General features: G+C 44.3%; 1 protein-coding gene across 8 annotated transcripts in view; it reads right to left on the reverse strand.

Moving 5' to 3' along the window:
- The window catches only part of TRRAP (transformation/transcription domain associated protein), a 116,263-nt gene extending 100,914 nt beyond the window's left edge, over positions 1-15,349 (reverse strand). For 4 of the 8 annotated variants that reach the window (XM_088148053.1, XM_088148052.1, XM_088148050.1 and 1 more), the window contains exons 1-17: positions 15,210-15,349; positions 13,775-13,935; positions 12,214-12,263; positions 10,970-11,080; positions 10,164-10,268; positions 9,958-10,041; positions 9,377-9,433; positions 9,028-9,153; positions 7,741-7,818; positions 7,412-7,500; positions 6,384-6,480; positions 4,977-5,115; positions 3,897-3,975; positions 2,557-2,791; positions 1,544-1,871; positions 961-1,058; positions 587-784 (exon numbers count right to left, since the gene is read on the reverse strand). In XM_088148053.1, the coding sequence (XP_088004179.1) occupies positions 587-784; positions 961-1,058; positions 1,544-1,871; positions 2,557-2,791; positions 3,897-3,975; positions 4,977-5,115; positions 6,384-6,480; positions 7,412-7,500; positions 7,741-7,818; positions 9,028-9,153; positions 9,377-9,433; positions 9,958-10,041; positions 10,164-10,268; positions 10,970-11,080; positions 12,214-12,263; positions 13,775-13,874 (1,974 nt within the window). In that variant the 5' untranslated portion in view covers positions 13,875-13,935; positions 15,210-15,349. The remainder of the gene's footprint in view (positions 1-586; positions 785-960; positions 1,059-1,543; positions 1,872-2,556; positions 2,792-3,896; positions 3,976-4,976; positions 5,116-6,383; positions 6,481-7,411; positions 7,501-7,740; positions 7,819-9,027; positions 9,154-9,376; positions 9,434-9,957; positions 10,042-10,163; positions 10,269-10,969; positions 11,081-12,213; positions 12,264-13,774; positions 13,936-15,209) is intronic. The other 4 variants (XM_088148054.1, XM_088148051.1, XM_088148049.1 and 1 more) reach the window with 2 other exon arrangements.
- Positions 15,350-15,672: the final 323 nt, after the last annotated feature.

Raw genomic sequence — 15,672 nt, forward strand, 5'->3', positions numbered from 1 at the left:
AAAATAGGTCAGTTCCACAGATGACACAGCTCTTCTTCTGCTCCACAGATGTCAAAACCACCATGGCTTGCTCGTGGTGACCAGACTTTGCTCCACTTCCAGAATGATGTCATCGGGGAAGTCATGGATAAAGAACTTCCATGGTTCTCCTCCTGTTAAGATTGACCTCTCTTCTCCTTTGGAGAAAACCTAGAGCAGCTGGGATACACAGGGTGACACCTTCCTAGTTTTCCAAGGACCCTCCTGACTCCTCTAAGGCTGTTGCTTTGCTGACGTTCCGTTCCCAATCGTAGCAAAGGGCAAACAGCAGAGAGCTGGTGCCTGCCATAGACCTTCCCCAGAAAGGCTCACCAGTGGCTCTTTTTAGATCAGCTGGATGTAGATCTTTCTTAAAGAGATCTTCCCACTTCAATGATTTTCATTTTAAATCGTGATGCGCACCGTTCAACCTCCGGTGCACAGCCTCCCTGCAACCCTGAGCGCCCAATAAAATGCCATGGCTCTTATAAATCAGTCTTGGAGAAGACTGTGTGAAACTTGTCACCCAGTTGTAGGTTCACCTTACTGTCAAGTGCACAAAACATACTACCTGAAGGGCATAGTTCTTGGAGATTCTTTCAACCATATAAGGGACAGACGTCTGGAAGATTTCTTTAAACGTCAAAGGATTCATCATGGTGAAGACACCAGCAAAGTGCTCCAGGACCTCTTTCTCCTCTTTCATTCTGACTGTCTGGCAGTTTGCAACTCGAATGTACGTCTGCCCATTTCCAGCTATTTGGACCTAGGTGTGGTGGATACATTTCAAAGGATTAAAATACGTTCCTTTGCAACTGGCCAGGCGTTAACTGGAAAACACTGAGCTTGAGAAGAAGAAAATTTTCCAAGGGAAATGGATTAATCATCTTCCAAATTAGGTATAAGCCACATCCATGATGACACAGGGGTCCCAATAGGTACCTGATAAATATCCAAAGCCTGCATGGCATATTTCACCAATTTGATATAGATCTGGGTCTCTTTAGGCTGCAGCTGCTTATTGGGAATGAACTGGGCTTCTAAAAAAAAGACGACAAAGAGAAGGGAAGAAAGAAAAAGACTGAAACCAGAATTCTGCAAAAGATCGCTAGTTTGTGTAACAGTAAAACATTAGGGCTGTGCCATTTATTCAATTAGCCAGCATGAATTTATTTAGATATTTTAATGCAATAAAAAGACACCCCCTCCAATTAGGCAGGCAACAGATGTTTTAGAAGAGGCATTCTGCTTTCTCCCACAGAGTGGAGGGAATGCCTCTTTGAAGATGTTTGCCATAACTATTTATCCCGGAGTGAAGAGAATGCCTCTTTGAGAAGATGCTTGCCGTAACGCACCTTTCATCCAAGCACGTAACATAGAAATGCCATTTGCCTATAAGTATGCATAAGTTAATAAAGCAAAAACAGAGCAAACTCCAATCCACAATTTCAACTTAAAGGTCTGTGACTGGGTTGTAATCTGAATACATTTTTAAAAAGGGTAATTAAGAATCCATCAACTTTACCACCAGGAGCTTTACAAGATGTGATGCCCCACGTAATTGTCTTGACGCCACAGACTAAGGTCTTCACCAGGCTTCGACAATCAGTGACTTGAAAGGTCTGCTTGTCCTCCTTCTCCTTCTCCCCTTGTTTCTCAAAGACAGGTCCTGACGCAGGGACTACGGGGGTGGTGGGAGCAGGTGACGGTACTGTGACCGGAAGAGTGTTTCCCCCTGCTGGTGCACCAGATAAAGCTGCTTCTCCTGCCCCCAGCTCTGACTGTGGTTTGCACTTTTTAAAGATAACGGAAAGCTGATAACGGGCAATGGTGTGAAATTTCAAGACAAAAACCTGAGGAATCAGAACAAGAGGAAGGGAGATCAGGAATAACAACTGCACCAGACTACCAATGGAGCTACAAGGAAGTGGCTGGAATTCCTGCATCCCTCTTGCTACCCAGTCTTTCGGATACCCACGCGCCCAACTGCTGTAAATTTCACATTCCCTTTGGAATCCTACATCCCTCCTATTATTGCAATTCTTCCTCTGCTCGGCTATCGGTAATTATTCTACCCAGGCAGACAAACAATGGTTTGTACTGCAAATGAACTTTACAATCCTCACTGTCACTCAGTGAAACCATCATTAACCTGATGGATTAGCAAACTACATGTTTGCCTTCTTGAAGAAGCCAACTGCAGACTGAGCTGAAGCATGATCTAACCCAACATTGTCAAAATGGGTCAACATTCATCAGGATTTCAGGCAGGAATCTTTCTCTCGACCCCACCTGCAAATGCTGGGGACTGAACGCAGGGTCTCATGGGTGCAAACCTTAAGTTCTACCACGAAGCTATGAAGCAACCTTACACAACCGCCTGACTTTCAAATGACTCCACCATTTCTGTTCCTCCATTTTTCATTCCCATTCTGGCCCCCACCATCTCTCCAGAGAGACCATGTTTCTGAGCAGTGATATCCTTTCATGCTATTCCCGCCACTGCAGGCTTCTCGCTCCCACTACAAGTCTTCCTACCTCCAACATTCTCATGAGAATATCTCGGCCGTTTCCATTTTCCTGTTCGCTCTTGGACCGAATACAATCCACCAGGTTTAGCAAAAGTTTACACGACATAGTCTGAATACTGCTGGGTAAAGATTCGTCATCGATATTCTTGGCAAAGAGCTGGACGGCCAGGGAGAGATCGTTGAGGGGTAAATGCTGGCGGACGTGGTGGACCAGATCGGCCAGGGTGCTATACGCAAGGGGCCTAAAACAAAGAGAAGCGTACTGTTTTGGAGGCGAGGGTTACTATCTTAAGCTTTCGCTTTTCCAACAGAGACGTCCAACAGCTACCAAGGTCGGGGAGAAAGCTTTCTACTGCTTTATTTTTCTGCAGAAAGCTTTCCATCTTTGGAAAAGCATGCAGTTGTGATACAGTAGTGCAACCTTAAGTCAAACTGGGCAACAAATACCTGCCAAATTTTAAAACTAAAAGAGTATAATTAAGGGGGGAGTGAAATCTAGGAAGCCTTCCGCCAATCCACTCCCACCCGGACCCTTCAAATGGGTTAGATTACAATTTCCACAATTCCCAGCCATCATGGCTAAAAGGATGCTAAACGTCAAGGAGATGGGTGGGTGTTTTAAGTATGGTTTAAAATTTGGGATGATTCTTTTCCCCCCAAGAACTTTTACAAATAAATCCATTTAAAAACCATACTAGGCATGTTAAAGTGGTTTCTGAATAAGCCCTTCATTTTGAACAAGACCGGTAACTTCAACCTTCCAAAGGTTAATTCCAAAGAATGCCGATTCTAGGCAGATCAATCACATGGAGTCTTCTTATCCAACTTGCAATACCCAGTTCAGCTCCTCAGGAGTAGGGCCCACACATTCATCTAGCATTTCACTGTTACTAATGACTCATTGAAAAAAGGAGAAGCCCCACCCATCTCAGTTTCTTCTCTTAACATAGCCAGATATTAAGCAAGCCACTACATTCATCTTGAGAGAGAGGAAACAAACTCCATAACGTCCCATTTTCACCTCTGGAGGAATTGTATATTTTATCTGAGAAAGGGGTTTCTGAAACACCCTCTTTTCCTCCCTTGCTGTTGACATGCACAGAAAAGACAAAAAATCTCTAATCATACACCCATCAACTTCTGAAGCATGACGCTATTAGCCATGCCATCTATAGCACGCTATTGTCGAAATGACGGTCATCGTTATGACATCTGATGCAAGTATATTAAGATGCAGCGTTTGTGTGATGGCGTGATCATGCATGCATCGTAATTCGCCTTCCCCTGCAGACACCTATGACTCTTATATATGACCCCTAAATGCCTCTAATAGCCCCCATTACACACCTGAGAGTTTCACGGGCCGTGTAGCCAGAGCCTATGAGAATGGATTCATCAAACAATTTGTCCATGCATGGGATAAACTCTGCAACAAAAATTTGCAATAGAATCAGTATTGTAACGAAAGCAACAAGGATTATTAAGATGTTTCAACTAACTGAAGCTAGTGATACAAAGGTCGCAAAGGAATGACTTCCGTGTGAAAACATGCTGGCTGATTATGAATGCACTGGCTAGGCGACACTCTCTTTTCGTCTTCCTTTCCTCCCTCAAGCCAAATAGAATACAAAGCAAAAGCAAAACTTTTTTCCCCATAACATTTCATCCACTCCAGAATTCCCAGCTACCTGCTTCTAACAACCCCCAAATGGCAAGGCCCAGGGCAAATTTTCTTTCGCAATTAGGGCTTCTGAATTGAGTGTTATGCCAGAATTCCCTTTCTGAAAGATCTGCTGGGAAACTAGCCGGTGAGAAAGAAGTACATACAAGACAGTTAAGAGAAGCACATCTTGCTCTGTGAGAATTTTGAGATAAAGTCCCTGGGTCCATATCAGTATCTCAAGAACTTGAGAACTGAGAGATAGCTGAAGTTTCTCTTTAAGGTCCACCAAAACCATAAAGGACTGCATCATTGGGCAGAAATCCAAACAGTGTATGCAATGAAGAACGAGGAGGAGGAGGCTGCAAGTGGATAGTGAATATTTTGAATTTCTACTTGCACCACTACTACAGGAAGTAGAATTTAGGGGAAACACTATGCCTTGTACAAATGCATTGCCATAATTGCACCATCACCATCCTTATGAAGTGATTGGGGAAGCTGAGCCTGGAACATCTGCCTGGAACCCTCCCCAGGTTGACTTGAGAAGCCCATGATATGGAGCAAAATCTTATATGTGGCTTTTAATGTAAGGCTTCAAACTTCCACAGCAATTGCAAAAACCATTCTTGCAGAAATTGCATGGCCTTAACAAGGCAGCCCATGGGATGGTCTGGCATTTATTTAAAGAAATGGTATCCTGTGTCTACCGCTCGCCACTTCCTCATCGCTGCATGCAACTACCTAACCAGGGCAGAAATACGTACGGCTCCTCAGGTCAGTGGTGAGAATATGTTTGGCTGCAATGAGCAGCTCCTTCCTCAGGTGAGCCGTTTCTGCTGGACAGTTGGATAACAGCTGCAACATTCCTTTCACCATTTGCTGAGAATACTTAGCCACTAGCTCCTGGCAAAATGAAAAAAGGAAATGCACCTCGATATTATAGATATAGCCTCCATTGTTAACATCCCAAGGAAGAGTAACTTAGAGGAAGTCTAAGGAAGGTTGACTTTCCATTGGGTTGCATTCCAAACTACAGGACCATGGCTGGCTGGCAATGACAAGGATTGTAGTCCAATGCATCCTGAGGCCACTAAGTTTGGAAACTATATCTCAAGCCACCTAGATAAGCAGCAGAAACATGTAGTCATTCCCATGATCTCCTTCCAAGAGAGGCGGCTTCAACACTTATCAACCAAGAACCCAAACTCCTCCTAGAAGGTGCCTATATAAACTATCTCCATGGAGGTATCTCCAAATATTTTGGGGGTATGAGGTTGAGAAGGATGATTTGGAGGATCTGAATGAAGAACATGGAGAGAGGAGGAGGAGAAAATGAGACAGTAGATTGGTCCCCATTGTGACAGCTTTCCAGAAAGAACTAAGGTTTGAACTATTCCAGAGGGCAACAACATTACGGTCACTGTTAGCTATGGGGTGCATTATAAGTGTCATAGAAATATAGTAAGAATTGTCAACTTATTATGACAATAGGGTGTTACTTTATCATTATACTGTAATGTAGACATTTTAATTTTTTTCCATGGATATATTAATGTCTATCACTTACTATGAACATTTACCATTTCATATTCATTGTGGATGTTCTGTTGTTCTATACCAGTTGAAACCTTGGCGACTTTAAGATGTGTGGACTTCAACACCCAGAATTCCCCAGCTAGCACACATCTTAAAGTGGCCAAGGTTGAAAAACACTGTTCTGTCCTGTTACATGGACCATGGAGATTTAATTGCTGCGAGCTGCCATTCATCAGCATGAAATCTGCAGCGTACATATTTGAGAAATCACTAAAAATATCTGCTTCCTCTCCTTTACCCATTTCCTCCAGCCTCCACTAGTGCTCAACATTTAATCATCATCCTCTTTAATATGGCCACTGACCAAATTTCAGCAGAGTTCCATAGGTAAAAAGGGAGCAAAATTTTAAAAATGGCTACGTAATCTGCACAGAATAAGAGGGAACAAGTTAAAAGAGTAGAATATAGGACTATTCTAAGATATATAAAATATATATTATCTAAGATACATAAAAGAAATACAATGCTGGCTGTTTAGTGTTGGCTCACGGAACCTGGCCAAGACACTTTGCCTGGTTTCTTCAGCTTCTGCAGATCGTTGACATCCAGTTCCTCAGACTTCTACCGTAGCTCACCTGATAAATTCTTATAATGTACGCCAGGAACGACAACGTTTTGATCTGTGCAGCAATGAAGTCAGCGTACAATTCCTTGTTGTAATTTTTATTCTGCCTAAAAATTGAAGAAGGCATATTTGATCACAACAATTATTCATTGGCTGTGTTATGAAATAAGCACAGAAAATGTTTGTAAGAAGTATAGAAAGCAGGCACTGCCTTGGAAGAGGCGTTCTGCTTTTCCCCCAAAGCATGCCTCTTCTTAGAAGGTGCTTCTTGAGGCACGTATTTTAACCCCTAGACACAAAGCCAGCTTCTTGTTATGAAAAGTCCTTTTCTCACATGTGTGTTTGTTTTCTTTAAAAAAGGTAATTTTCTCAGTGACTGCATATTTGTTATGGAAAAATAAAAGGCTTTAAAATGGCCCTGCTTCCCGGTGGGTGGGGGGGAAGACCCACCATATTCAGTGAGGATTAATCCCGAGTAGTACACACAGCCTTGCACTCTTAAGCTAGCAAAATAATATTCAAAAGTGCATAAAGCTTACATCTCAAACCAGGATGGAGACCCCCAAAATCTCTGGTTACAGATCCCCCACGAACCCCCCTTTGTCACCACAGATTGCAATGTTTCATATGACAGATACTTACTTGTTAAACCCATGGAAAGCAAAGATATGACTTATACCTAAGTAAATAATGCAACTGTCATTAAATTACATCCCATTTTTGTCCTGGCCCATTCCTTGTTGGATACAACTCTCAAATGCAGCCCTCAGCTTGAAAAAAATAAAATAAAATCTTGCCACTCCCTGCCTTAAAGACTCCAGGTTCAGGGAGGCAGCCTCCAATTCAAGGAGGTTTTGGTCATGATAAATCTCTCCATCTTAAGATCCCTGAAGACTACGGCGCCTTTTCTTGCAGTAACGAACAGGGTTTCTCCTCTGAAATTTGAGGTTGGAGTTTGTTCCCCTTTGCTTTGTATCAGCAGCGTGCATTTCTTCACATAGGTCAGGAATTGTTAAAAGGTTTGTCCCCTACACATACCTGGCTTGGTTGGACACCTGAATAATTATAGTATTCATGATCAAGGGCACAAATTCCGCTACCACGTTGTGAATATTCAGTTTGTACAGCTAGGAAAAAACAAAAAGGTGTGTTAAGGAAGGACAAGCATCAACCCTGCTTTTTTCTTTTCTTTTCTTTTTTTGCCTTTCAGTAATCCGAGAAGAATAGCAAAAACGTTCGAGACCAGATGTGCACGAAATTACACCTACCTCTTATTCTTGTCTCTGATGGAGGAAAAAAGGGCCAGAGGGTTTGTTGGAGGTAAAGAATAGGAATGTAGCTATGGGTGAAAATCGCTTCATACGAACCTGATACATGAGGACAACAATTATGGGAAGTTCTGCTAACACTTTCAAGGATAGAGAGCCACGAGGAATGACAGCGTGCTGAAAAACAAAAAGAAGGGCACTGAGCTTTGCAAGGCAATAAAGGCCTGGATTTGGGCCACAAGTTAAACAAGTCCTGTTGGTGGGTTTGTCTGTCTGGTGTGTATCAGTTAATGAGGGATGGTTTTCAGGCCTGGGCATCTCTTACATATTTTTTATTAGCTAGGGTTTTATTCGGCCTATTAGCTTTGGCTGGTTTTAATCCTTTGTGCCCCACCCAGCATCTGTGCTGTAAGGGATTAAGTTGTTTAAATTTACTTTTACTTTTTTGAAGCTCTTAGGAATTACCTATAGCTTTATTACCAGATTGCTTTTGCTGCTTTCTCATAAAAGATCCCTGAAGTCAAACTGGATTCTTGGTGACTACATAAACATATTCAGATAAATTTCTTTGGTAACAGTACTGAAGGAGCTTCCTGTTGCCTTCTTCATTAATTTTTTATTTTATTTTTTTTACTTCTCAGTCGAGCCTATAACTCTGGGACTCCTAGATTGCCATCCAAGTATTAAGCAGAACCCTCCCTCCTTAGCTGCCACCAATTTTGATTCCACTTTCTTAAATATCCTTATTTTAATGTAAACTGCCCATACTTAACGCAGCTTCATTTCAGTCCTGGCTTGTTCAGCAAGACAGGCATTCTTCCAGGTCAACAAAACAGCCCTGCCTTGATTCAGCCCATTTCTAGTTTCTTCCCCATCTATCTCTTCTGCCAGCACTCAAAGGATGTCTCAAATATCTTCCCAGCCCCCAACCAAACCAGAAATAAGATAACATTCCAAGTTTGGACGCAAAAGGCTATAATTAAAGCAAGCCAGGCTGACCATGGTTTGCTGAGGTGGCTTCCCGACTTTCAACCACATACACTTCAGTTAAACAAACTGAGATGGAGCATTATGTGAAGCCAGACTCAATTTATCTGCTTGACCGCCCTATATTTTTGTATTAAAACCTTCTCTAGATCAATGTTTCTCAATGTTAGCAAGGTTAAGATATGTGGACTTCAACTCCTAGAATTCCCCAGCCAGCCATACATTGAGAAACACTGCTCTAGATGGTCATTAAATAAGTAATATTTTCTTGTGTATGTACTGCTAATATGGCAGTGGTAAACAGCTCACTTTTCTGACACCATCCAGACTGACAAGACTGCAAGGAGTCACAAAGACAGAACTTGGCAGTTTTCAAGAGATATCTTTTCTTGTACCCACCGATCTGGTTTCACTGTCATCTCTCTCCGGATTTACTTTCACCACAATCGTCGTGATCAAGCCCACCATTTCTGGGGTAGGAATGGTGTTCTCAGGAACGACCTGAGGATTCTCAAAGTATCGATTCTAGAGCAAGAAAGACAAGACATCACCCTAGCTGCGGAGCACAGGCTGCAATGTGAAAGTGATTGGAACGGATGGATTCTGGGATAAGGAATTCTTTTAGGAAAACCAGCCAAGTGTAGAGAAGGCACTGAGTATTCAGTGATACTGGCTCAAGACCAAGGGTTACAAAAAAACACACCTTCCTATAGAAGAAAAACAGTAACACCATCATCACGTTACCTACCACTACTTTTGGTAATTCCTTGTAAATCTGTTTCACAAAATCCAAGAAGTGATGAATCTGTGGAAAGGGGGAAAGAGGTATGAGAAATCTTATTTCAAAATCTGAAGCAATTCTATTCTTGGAAGAAGCCAACATGAGCCCCAGGATCTGCTGCTTGAGGAGCCCATAAGGCAGTGTTGTCCAAACTTGGCCACTTTAAGATGAGTGGACTTCAACTCCCAGAATTCCCCAGCCAGCATGGCTGGCTGGGGAATTCTGGAAGTTGAAGTCCACTCATCTTAAAGTGGCCAAGTTTGGACAACACTGCCATAAGGGAAGGCCTATGACCCACCCAACCCAAGTAGAGGAACCAAGGTGGGTTCCATGTTCTCTCTCATCTTCTGCTTTCAAGCGCAAATAATCATTTGTAGGGAAAAGGGACTCTCAATGTTATTTCTGCCCAATCAAATTGAATTAATGTAGAAATAACATTGAGAGTCCAGGATGGCAGAAAGGGCTACATGTCACCCTTGTAAAACAGGCCATCAGAAAGTATCTCGGAAGTCCCATAATTTAACAACTCTGACCAGAAAATTATGTACCTCTTGTGTGATTGGTGGCCGGAACTGTTTGTGAAGTTCAATAATGATCCTCAAGCAAATAAGTACATTTTCTTCATTTTCAGTCTAAACATTGGGAGGAGGGGGAGGAATAAGGGAAGAGATTTATTAAATAATGGCAAAAACCAGAGCCTCATATTACAAAAGGTTTGGGAAAAAATGCGGATCATATTATCAAATACAATTACCTCTAGAAATCTAAACATCACAGATAAGATATTTTTCGTGTGTGGGCGCAAATGTTCATTGGTTGGTATTCTATGGATTATTTCCAAAACTAATTTTCTCAGTTGCTGCAGAAGGGGAGGAAAAAAAGGGGGGAATAGAACTTGGTTTTGAATGATATATGTTAAAGACACAAATTCAACAGAAAAAGCACACGTTATAACACTAAATGAAGCTGTGCATGATCTGCAAATCTGTTAACTTCATTAACAGCTTAAGCAAGGTTTTACATTAAAAAAAAAGGTAACATTAAAATACACAATAATCAAACCCAATTAGGTATCAGTTCCTCTCGGCTAACCTCAACAAACTAAGCAGAGTCACACCCCGTTACTGTTCTGATGGGAGACACCAGGAATTTTTAGGGTGGCAAGTAAAACTGGGAAGTTCAAAGAAAGGTCTCAGAAGATGCCCTAAACCTTTTACATTGCAGCCAAGAAAATTACACGGAGCCGAATTCTATCCAAAGCGGGCTTTATCTTTTAACAGTAATTCCACCTTCCTTCCAAGATTTGAAATGACGGTATACATGTCTTTATAATAAGGATGGGCAACCTGTTTAAGATTATGCAACATCCACCAGAAGTCACAATTTGCAAGAGAAGGGGACACCTTCCCTTCTGAAATTCATTCCCTTCCTGGCCAACAAGCTGCTTTGAGGAAGAAGAAAATCCGTTTGACCCGCATGGCTTTTAGCCAGCTGCTAAAAAGGCCCACGCAAGAAGCTGAAGGCCACCTCAGCCAAACAAAGAATTATTTTGGAGGATACCTGTGCGGGTTTTTCCTGCAGGAACTGGACTTCCCCATCCTGGAGAAACGTAAGGAAGCGAGGGATGATGTGTTCCAGGAACGTGGAATACTGAGGAGATGAGGTTACATTCTAGTAAGAGAAAATAAGATTTTAAGTACCTGAGGTTTTCAACCACGCACAGGGTGTAGAACAGTGTTTCATAACCATGGCAGCTTGAAGATGTGTGGACTTCAACTCCCAGAATTCTGGCTGGGGAATTCTGGGAGTTGAAGTCCACACATCTTCAAGCTGCCATGGTTGAGGAACACTGGTGTAGAAGGAACGTTCCAAGCTTTATGGTCAGTCACTTACAAAACTGCTGCTGTTAAAACGGACCAAGCCACAAACTCTTAAAACAGCTCACTCGCGCGCACACACAGAGCATCCGAGACTGGAAGGGTCAGAAGGGATCTTGGAGATCACCTAGTCCAACCCTTGGCCCAGCAGGACTCCATGGTTCCAGCAGCCCTAACCGATGGCCACCCAGCTTCCGACCTAAACACCTCCACGAATGGTTTGCTTTCCCACGCTGTGCTCTAAAGCAGGGTGTGGAAACCACAATGGAAATGACAGAAGGCCAAAATGAAGTCAGCCACACAATGGCTCAAGGCAACCTTGTGCAGACTCAGATGACTGACTGCAAATCCTTGGTCACAAGTCGATTTCCACATACCCTTAAAGGGAGCAGCAGACCTCTGCTCGCATCCCAGTCTGAAGACTGAGATGTCCCTCAACACCGCACAATACACTTCAGCACGAAGAGACCCCAAATCTGCAAGCAATCATTCCAGCAAGGAGCAACAGGGACCCAGGAAGCTACCTTCTACTTAGTCAGATTCTGCCTCATCTCTTCCAGTATTTGTCAGCATTATCTACCAGCAGCTTTCCAGGTTTCTAGTACAGGGAGCCCCCAAGTTAAGAACGCCCAGTTTACGGACAACCCATAGTTAAGAACGGAGCCCACTGTAGCAAAATTGAAGTTAAATGCACAATGATTCAATGGTTTGAGTTCATTACACAATACTACTTATGCAGTATTATACAATAATACTGTTCCGGCTTACGTACAAATTTGACTTAAGGACAGGGCTTGGGAACGGCACTTGGTCTTAAACTGGGGATTGCCTGCAGACCTTTTCTAGCCAGGAAGTGAACCTCCTCCTCTCAACAACAGCCCCAATGTTCAGATCTATCAAGCACCCCCTGCCACCCAGAGCTGTTACCTCAAAGTTTTCACTGACTTCTTGCATCATCTTCAGTTTCGTTTCGTCGGCTGCAAAGCAAGAACGAAAGGCAAGTGATTAAATATATTTGAAGTGCAGCAGAGAGGTATGATTTGAATTCACTTAAAGAAGCAATCAGATCTTATCAGTTTGACTCTCACGACCCCCATTTTAAGCTTCACACATCACAATTCCCAGCCATGCATCTTCACACACATTCATCTCCATGCACTCACACGCAAGTTATTTTTGTGGGGTTCAAGGAAAATAGTGCTCATCATTTGCTTCTTTGTCTGTACATGTCTGAAATTGCACAGCTGTGTGCAAATCTGGGTTTGTAAATTATCAGCTGTCCTCACATAGGCATTCTCTCCCCTCTCCAGTGCAAAATGCAATTGAGCATCCACTATTAAGTTTCTCAAACTCTGGGTCATGACACAAACACACCCCTCAGAGAGGTAGTCCTCGCTTAACAACCACAATTGAGACCAGAATTTAGGTTGTTAAGCGACCTAAAAGTTTTCCAACCTTTTTCTGGTGGTCATTAAGTGAATCACATGGTCGTCAAGTGAATCCCGCAGTTCCCCATTGACTTTGCTTGTCGGAAGCTGGCTGGGAAGGTCGCAAACGGCGATCATGTGACCCCGGGACACTGCAACTGTCGTAAGTGCAAGCTGGTTGCCAAGCGCCCAGATCGTGGTCATGTGACCATGGGGGCACTGTGGCAGTCATAACTTCGGGCACTGGTTGTAAGTCACCTTTTTAGCACTGTCGTAACTTCGAATGATCGCTAAACAGTCATTAAGTGAGGACTACCTGTACAAACAACTTGCAGGTGGTGCCCCAAACATTTTAAACTTGATCAGGCTTTGGCAGGCAAAATGGGAGAGCTATCAAAACTCGCTCTTGGTTTTGGTTTGTGCTTTGCCTGCTTCATCTGTGGGCTCTTCTGGCAAAATGGGAGCAAGTTTTGACAGCACCCACGTGTGCCTGCACAATCCTGCGCCGGGCAGTTATGCTACTCCAAAGGTTGAGAGTTCCTGTGATGTGTGGAATTTAATTATGAAAAGTAGCATATTTCTTTCTTGGGCAGCTGTAACCACAATAAGGTCATTCAATTCATTCAGCACAAATTGTTTTAGCATTTTAGTGGTATTGCAAAGTTGGAGAACTGGTTGATTAACATCGCTTATATATTCAATCTCAGCCATGCACATTTTAAGCTGTGTTTTCTGATCACGGCAATGTTTTCTGGATTCCGGCTTTTTCTGCTCAGAAAAGGGAATAGCAATCAGGAAGCGTGTCCTAAAGCGCTTTCCTCTTACTGGCAACCCAACATCCTGAAGAATGCTGGCTTACCAATTAGTGCTAACAAGCTAGTGGTCAAATGAGGACTTTTATGACCACCCACGCTTAGCAGTAGATTACTAAAAAAAATTCAAGTTCAAGAATTCACCATTCGATAAGAAGTCAACAGGAGAGGAAAGAGTATGCCCTCTGGAAGATAACTCACAATTTGCCAACTACAACTCGCACAAACCAGAGCCGAAAAGAAACTTACGTGTGTTAGCATCCGTGAGAGCCGCCACAAACTGGAGATACTTTTTCATTAAGGTGGTCTGGTCGACCACGGTGGGCCCCTGGGTTGAAACAAATGCCATTTTGCTTCTGAATGTAAGTTCGTGTTTAGGAGGGAACGGAAGAGTTCAAGTATCAGCCTGCCTAGAAGAAAACAAAAGGCAGGGCTATTTTACCATCCTTACACAGATCCCGTGATGTTACAGGCATAGGAGAGATGCAGGATGATTCAACCATAGGCTGGGTCTAAGCCCTAATCCAGAGTTTGTTTCAAAATAAATTAATCTCCAGTGCTTTAGAACCTTGGCAACTTGAAGATGGGTGGACTTCAACTCCCAGAATTCCCCAGCCAGCCTTGCTGGCTGGGGAATTCTGGGAGTTGAAGTCCATCCATCTTCAAGTTGCCAAGGGTGGGAAACACTGCTTTAGAAAAATGCATTGGCGTAGCTTGGTGCCCCATTGCAGCCCCCAACAATAAAAGGTTAGAGCCTTTTTTCTAAAGTGTCAGAGATTAATTTATTTTAAAACCAACTCTGGCTTCGAGCAGCTTCGTCTGTCCGAAGTGACACTTACTCCTGGACAAACCTACTGTAGTTTCAGGCTGAAAAAGTCGAGAATCGGTGTCTATGAGGTCAGACATCCTGAACTACAGAGGACAGAAGGGCGACCCCTGAGCTCCTTCGCTGCTCTGAGACAAAATAAAAGCCTCTGGAAGGCTTTTATTTCGGGCGTCTGCTCCGCATCAGGCTGGAATTAGGATTTGGGTATTTGCGGCGGAGGAATTGGGAGAAGGGAGAGCCGAGATAGAGTCCCCGCTCAGCCGCAGAAGCTCCGTGGGTGACCCTGGGCCAGCCGCAGCCTCCCTCACAGGGCTGTTGTTGCAGGCAAAAAAATAACACTGCATCCAATGCCTGGAGTTCTTGTGCAGAAAGCAAAGGATAGATCTAATGCATCCATTATATATAAAAAGCTCTGCCCCTCCAGGCCTGAATCTATCCTAACCCCATCCCACCCTTCGAAGACAAGCCACAATTCCCATCACCCACAGCCGCCACTGAATCTGGATCAGCATCCTCTCAACCCCCAGCTCAGCAGCCCCAAACTTGGGGCGACTCCCCGTCCTTTCCCCGCACGGGTCGCGAGGCAGGGCTGAACGCCCAGCAGGGCTAGGGAGAATGGGAGCGGCAGCCCCCGGGAAGCAGAGGGCGCCCGGTTGGAGAAGCACCCCGAGTCCATCCCCCCCACCGCAGAACCCGAGTGCCAATCTCGCCTCGCCCCGGGATGGCCACGCCTCCCCGGCGAAAGCCACGCCCCCGCCACGCCCACTTTTGTGCTTCGCAAGGGGAGGGGAAGCGTGCCTCCCCTTCATCCTTTCCTGCCCCCCCTTCCCGGGCGCGCGCTCCGCCCGCTCCTCTCACCGGCCCGGGCCGCACCGGCCCCCTCATGCCCGTCTTGGAGGCTTCCCGAAGCTCCGCCACAACGGCCCCGGAGACGCGGACGCCTCCCGCGCCGCCGCTCTCGCTCCGCTCCTTCACCTGCCCGCGGCGGAAGCCTTTGGCGGCGCCACTTCCGGCCCCTTCCGCCTCCCCTAGAGATAGGCGAGAGTTGAGAGAGGCGTGCTGCCGACACTTCCGCCGCCATCATAAACTAAAGAGTTAAATACGGTTGGGAGGTGCCTCAGAGCTAAGAAGCGAGGCGCATAAAAAGTAACGCAGGAATCCAGGAAAGTATCGGAAAACGTCCGCATCGTCCTGCACGCAGATATACATTATGCATAGCCTTTATCTTCTCTATAAACGTGAAGATGCCCGGCTTTTCCCTTCTCTGTATACAGAAAGAGCCATGGCTTTTGCCTTCTCTACACATTTTCTATCTCTATCT

This window comes from Python bivittatus, unplaced genomic scaffold (genome assembly GCF_059951505.1).
Source record: "Python bivittatus isolate LINGU-HERP-01145 unplaced genomic scaffold, Pbiv_v1 ctg000560_np1212, whole genome shotgun sequence".
Taxonomy (NCBI): domain Eukaryota; kingdom Metazoa; phylum Chordata; class Lepidosauria; order Squamata; family Pythonidae; genus Python; species Python bivittatus.